The 5,659-nt window shown below is 46.3% G+C and overlaps 2 protein-coding genes across 2 annotated transcripts; one reads left to right on the top strand and one right to left on the bottom strand.

The window, feature by feature from the left end:
- Positions 1-1,795: 1,795 nt before the first annotated feature.
- On the top strand, positions 1,796-2,318 carry LOC106804393 (2-oxoglutarate-dependent dioxygenase AOP3). The gene is made up of 2 exons (XM_014805367.2): positions 1,796-1,913; positions 2,006-2,318. The coding sequence occupies exons 1-2, from the start codon at positions 1,796-1,798 to the stop codon at positions 2,218-2,220; spliced, it is 333 nt and encodes a 110-aa protein (XP_014660853.1). The 3' UTR covers positions 2,221-2,318.
- Positions 2,319-2,489: 171 nt separating this feature from the next.
- Positions 2,490-5,659, bottom strand: LOC101771136 (protein CHAPERONE-LIKE PROTEIN OF POR1, chloroplastic). The gene is made up of 5 exons (XM_004973385.4): positions 5,424-5,659; positions 5,218-5,318; positions 3,614-3,996; positions 3,145-3,221; positions 2,490-3,065 (listed from the first exon to the last, which is right to left on the bottom strand). Exons 1-5 carry the CDS (start codon positions 5,501-5,503, stop codon positions 2,915-2,917), a joined length of 792 nt encoding a protein of 263 aa, XP_004973442.1. The 5' UTR covers positions 5,504-5,659; the 3' UTR covers positions 2,490-2,914.

The following is a 5,659-nucleotide window of genomic DNA, read 5'->3' as shown; positions in this document are numbered from 1 at the left end:
TATTGGACTCTAATACTACCTTAAACCCGTCCCTGCATAGGACCGAGCGGCTCCAAATTCTTGTTGATAGTAGGGACATGTTGCATGTTCCTTAGCTGCACGATCTTTCCCGAAGTAAACTTCAGATCTACCATGCCAACACCATGAACAAAAGCATGTGACCCATTCCCCATCAGGATGGAGGAATCCTGAGCGACCTGGTAAGAAGAGAACATAGATATGTCAGCACACACATGAACATTGGCACCCGTATCAAGCCACCAACTGGTAGATTGAAAAACTGAAAGAATATTAGGTTGACATCCTTGGATCCAGATCCATGATTAGCCCTTTTATTCTTGCGATCTGCGCGATCTGGACAATCCTTCGAGAAATGTCCCAAGTCGCCGCAGGTACAGCAAGACAACTCGGCTTTGTTCATCTTCTTCTTGAAGGTAGTTATCTTAATGACCTTGTTTTTCCCTTTATTCTTGTTGCGTGGGAACTTCTACACCATGTTAGTGCTAGACTGGCCTTGATCTCCTTTATCAGCAAGCATCTTTCTTCCGAGCCTTCTCCTCAACATCAGGTTTTCAACTCGTATCTCGTCTCCTATATTTCAGAGTTATGGTGAAATTCCTCCACGTGGAAGGCAATTTTGCAATTATGCATCCAGCCACAAACTTGTCGGGTATCTCACACTTGAGCTGCTCAGGGTCCTTCACAATACACTGCACCTCATGCGCCTGTTATACCACAGAATGGTTGTTCACCATTCTGTAGTCATGGAAGCTCTCCATAAGGTACAGTTCATTGCATGCATCTGTTGCACCATGCTTTGTAACCAAAGCATCCCACAACTCCTTCGCATCTGTCGAGTCCACATAGGTGTCGACCAGATGGTCGGAGAGCACGCTGATGATACATCCCACGAAAAAATTATTGGCATCGGCGAACTTCTGCTGCTGCTCAGCAGTCAGTTCGCCTTCTGGTTTGCCTTCTCTCGTGTCCTAGATGTGCATCGCATTAAGCACAAACAGACTTTGATTGCCATCTCTTAAAGTTCACACTAGAAAATTTTTCTTGCCTCAGCGACTCAGCAAAACCAGCCATTGTAAAATCAGCAGATTGCCTATTATAAGGTTTTTTGGATTGTTGGATAATTAGACAATTGTTGTACTAATTTCCGAAATAAATAAATCATGACAAGAGACAATCCTAGCATGCAAAACTCTAAATACTAGACAACAGGAATAGCATAATCATGATCTCAGAAAACATGATTAACAACCAGATCAGACCTCAGTGCACGTACCGGGAAGCCGTGATGACGAGCGGCGCTGATGGAACGACGACGGTGTTGCGGACGGATTGCAGCAGCCGACGTTGAAGACGACGATACGCCGCGACACGAAGATTGGATGGAGGACGAGCCATGGCGACTAACTTGAGCAGTCGCGCGGAGCGCTTCCCAAAAATCTTATTCCCCACCTCCCGATGCAGGATCATAAGGACCACTAGCTCCGGAGACCTGCTCTCCCGTTCGCCAGTGCACGCCGATGCAACGGAATGGAGAAGACTACAATGGCGGTGCAGCAGTATAGAAGAGGCAAAACCTAACTCGTATAGACCATCTTAGGGATACTCTAACCTAGAGGCCTCCCCGTATGCGTCTTTTCCATGTGGGGGGTGATCCGTATTTATAGGGAGGAAAACCTCTAACACTCTCGTCTATTAGCAATACGGGAATGATAGATGGAGTACCTCCTCCTTTATTTAGAATTATTTATATGGGCCGAGCCCGTATATCGACACCATGGTCACCGGGATCGTGCAGCACGAGGTGGAAGGCCTCGAGGTGCAGGCCGGGGACGGGCGCTGGCACGCCGTCCCTCCCGAGCCGAACACCGTCACCTTCGTCGCCGGCGGGCTGGGTACGACCCGATCAATCAACCACACTCCGACGACCCGTCAGTTGAAATCTCACCACGGAGCGACGCCGGCATGCTTTGTGCACCGCGCAGGTCGTCACTCGTCACGAACGGGCGGGTGCCGGCGTGCCTCCACCGCGTCAGGACGCCGAGCCACAGCGAGCGCTTCTCGGTGCTGTTCGGCTGCCGGTCCAGGCACAACGCCACGGTGAAGGCGATGGACGAGATCGTCGGCGGCGACCAACCGCTGCTGTACAAGCCCGTGAGGTACGAGGAGTACCTCCAGCACGCAAATCCGGAGGTCCACTGATGAAACTGGAGAAAGATGGACCCGTCGCGGCATGATTTCTGTTCAAAGATAATGATGTACAGTACACCTGCAAGAAGCAAATAAAACGGCAGGAAAGCTCCCAATTCTGATGTTCGTATCACACACTACCTATAACTAGGTATCTCTATTGTACTTGGTAAAAAGGCATCCAAATTCCTTCCCAGAAGGAGGTTTGGAAAGACCCTCAAATTCGAGCTGAATTGGATTCTGGTTCCATCACTCTGAACATGCAGTTGCAGACAGGAAAAGGAGCAGCGCAATCAAGCCAACAAGACGTTACATTGCTGCAGCAATGTTTGATTTCAACTATGGGACGCACATGTAAAGGTAGAAAAAACACACATGCCTGCTTTGCCAACGTACTATATGAGTTAATCAACTAGCTATGGGTAGTACAACACTAATCAATACACTTGGTTAAGGCTAAAGGGGACAACAAAAACGTACACACCTAAAATACGTATGTGTCTGATGTATCTGAAGTCTGAACTATCCTGGGGTTCTGATGTATCTGAAGTCTGAACCATCCTGGGGCAAGGACGCAAGGTACAGTTCCACATAGATCATATACTCTCTGACCAAAACTGTGAGGTCGGCTCACCCATCGGAAGTTTGGACTGCAATGGAGATGTCAGCAAGAACAAATTTCCAACTGGGTGACTGTTGCAAAGTTTCACTTGAGGAAAGTGCAACCCAAGAACATGAAAACGTAAGCCATCAGCGAAGTAAGGAGCTCAATGGACCATGTAGGTGGGATGATGAAAGCTGGTAGGACTGGGACAAGTAAAGAACCTAAGATCCAGCCTCCCACAAAGACTCCAAGCCTGGAAAAACAAACAAATCAAAACTTGGGGGCATGACTAGTACCAACTAAAATAGCATGTAGTGGGAATGCTCACTAACCCTGTGGCAGATGCCCTGACAAGGTTCTTCATCTTGTCATTGAGGAAGTATATGCATGATACGAGTGACATCGCAAGCTGCAAAAGAGAAACCTGTCAATGGCTCTGTCCAAAATTTGTTACAGGCTTACAGCTGAAAAGATTACTGTATTAAGGTTAATCTTAGATATAAAGTCTGTTTATGATTTCAATTCTCAAATCAAAAGGAAAAAGATCTTCCAGACACTCTGATTATCTGATATTTGGAGGTAGACACTTGAGAAAAGAACTTTGAAGGTACACACTAGAAAATCATCTAAACCCCTTGCACCCTTGAGGCCTTAATGAGAACAAAACCTATGATCTCCCATACAAATACAGTCTTGGCCCTTAAACAAACCTGTATGATTCAAGGAGGACAACTCCCTAAATTTAAAAACTCCAAGACATAAAATTGCATAATTAAAGGTTCGAAATGAATCCAGACATACCTGAAATGCAGGCCCAGTCTCAGCAGAAGTTGCAATGCTCCACCCAGCAATGAAACCAAAAAAAGCAAATCTCCTTGAAATAATCTCCAGTGATGGCACCTCAAAATATCCAAGCAGTGCCTTAACCCATGATGGGGATTCTTCAACTTGCTTTTTTAGCTTGCTTTTAAGATTGATTTTGGAATGCTTACGATGAGAGTAGCTATTCATTATTATCTTATCATAAGCACCCTCAATAGCCTCTTCGCTTTCTTCATACCCAGCATATTGTTTTAGAAGAAAATTCCGTGCGCTCCGGACCTCTTCTTCGGATGCATCATGATCAACACCAAGAAGCTTGTAGGGGTCCCATGATTGTTGTCTAGGAAACACTGGAACTCGCTCTGCAGATACACACAAATAGGTCAACTGCAGAAACAATAGCTAATGCTGATACTAAAACAACCACCAGCACAAAAACACAAAACTGAAGACAGAATCTACCAGATTCAAAATAAATAAATAACTGAAATGACAGCAATTATGAAGAAAAATCTACAAAAAGTTTAACTGTTAGCCACGAAAACAAATACATTCAAGGTTACAAGTTAGGCTAAGCATTGCTAATCCCATATCTCCACTAGATGTGCTGGCAAAAAAGAGGCTTCAATTGCAAGATTTTCACTTCACATATCAAAGTGCAAGAACAGCCAGACATAATTCAAAATGTTTGTCCCGACTAAGTGAATAAACTTCTGAATTCTTTTCCAGTTGGTTCAACAACAGGAACGAGGAGCTTGAGCTGAAATAGGATTGACTAACTCTAACATTAACAAACCATGGCCCTAGAAAAAATTGCAGACCCAAAGAAAAGTTATAGGTATTACTGCAGAGCCTTATAAACGGAGACAGGTAAATCTCAGTCTCACAATATGGCGAGTAAGTTTTGTACCTAGATTCCATCTGGTATGATCTTTATCAAAACAATGAGTCCACAGGGAAACAGTTCTTATCAGCCAGTAACCATTTCCCAGATTCACTAGAAATGCACTGAATTGGGCAAACTGGACTATCTCAGTCTCACAATATGGCGAGTAAGTTTTGTACCTAGATTCCATCTGGTTTTATCTATATCAGAACAAAGAGTCCGCAGGGAAACAGATATTATTGGTCAGTAACCATTTCTTAAACTCACTAGAAAAGCACTAAGTTAGGCGAACTGCGCTGGGTGATTGATGCCAACTGAAGCAGGAATTTTTTATGGATTTCACGGGGAAAATTGTGTTCAGTATTTTTCTTATCTCACAGAATCATTAAGGTGACCAAATGAGATGATTCTTACAGACTTTAGTTCAGGTTTAACATGCAACGGAAAGGCGGCATGCTCAGTTGCTCTATCGGTTGCCTTCGGATAATTGCTAAGATTTTTGTTTAGGCTGAAAGAACCTCGTTTGGCAACAGCCTGCTAAGTTTGAAATGTATTTTATTTTGAACCAGAGAATCTATAACATATACAGATATACTTGCAACGCCTCCCCAGTTTAGCTTCCTAGGTAAGCAAGGTAGCAGGATGAATTTGTACATTGAGTACGGCATTAACTAAGGCACGGTTTCTCTGTCCTTACCTCTGCCGTAGCCGCCGGCGCCGACGGAGAGGCTTCCGGAGCACCGGAGCCGCGTCAGGAGCGCGCCTCTTCTCCCCGCCGGACCATCCTCCGCCCCAGTTCTGCAAAATTCCCCAAAGCCAACACGAAATAATCAGCGCGTGGAGGCGGAAACTAACGGCCCAACTTGTTAAGGCATCGAGAGGATGGAATTGAGATGAGCGTACATGTGGAGGGGAGGCCTCGAGCGGCGGTGGAGCGGGCGGGCGGTGAAGGCTGCCCGGTTGAAGGCGGCAGCGGCCTGCATCTCCGCCGCCGCGGCGAGGGCGCGTGGTCGGGGTGGGGCTGGGGGAGGCGGGGGCGGGAGCGCGGCGGGCCGGAGGCGGTGAGGGAGGCGAGGTCGGCGGGAGGAGACGGAGAAGATGTGCGGTGATAGGAGGATAGGATCGTGCGGGACGACGGA

This window comes from Setaria italica, chromosome VI (assembly GCF_000263155.2).
Source record: "Setaria italica strain Yugu1 chromosome VI, Setaria_italica_v2.0, whole genome shotgun sequence".
NCBI lineage: Eukaryota > Viridiplantae > Streptophyta > Magnoliopsida > Poales > Poaceae > Setaria > Setaria italica.
Note: the sequence above shows the minus strand (reverse complement) of the source record. Positions and strands in the feature narration are given on the sequence as shown.

What these genes read in the sequence shown, in the direction of transcription:
- LOC106804393 (XM_014805367.2), top strand. Translation starts at nt 1,796, where the DNA reads ATGGTCACCGGGATCGTGCAGCACGAGGTGGAAGGCCTCGAGGTGCAG. An exon ending in CTTCGTCGCCGGCGGGCTGG is followed by an intron (nt 1,914 to 2,005) that starts GTACGACCCGAT and finishes CACCGCGCAGGT; the next exon opens with CGTCACTCGTCACGAACGGG.
- LOC101771136 (XM_004973385.4), bottom strand. Translation starts at nt 5,503, where the DNA reads ATGCAGGCCGCTGCCGCCTTCAACCGGGCAGCCTTCACCGCCCGCCCG. An exon ending in CGCCGGCGGCTACGGCAGAG is followed by an intron (nt 3,997 to 5,217) that starts GTAAGGACAGAG and finishes GTGTATCTGCAG; the next exon opens with AGCGAGTTCCAGTGTTTCCT. An exon ending in AGACTGGGCCTGCATTTCAG is followed by an intron (nt 3,222 to 3,613) that starts GTATGTCTGGAT and finishes TCTCTTTTGCAG; the next exon opens with CTTGCGATGTCACTCGTATC.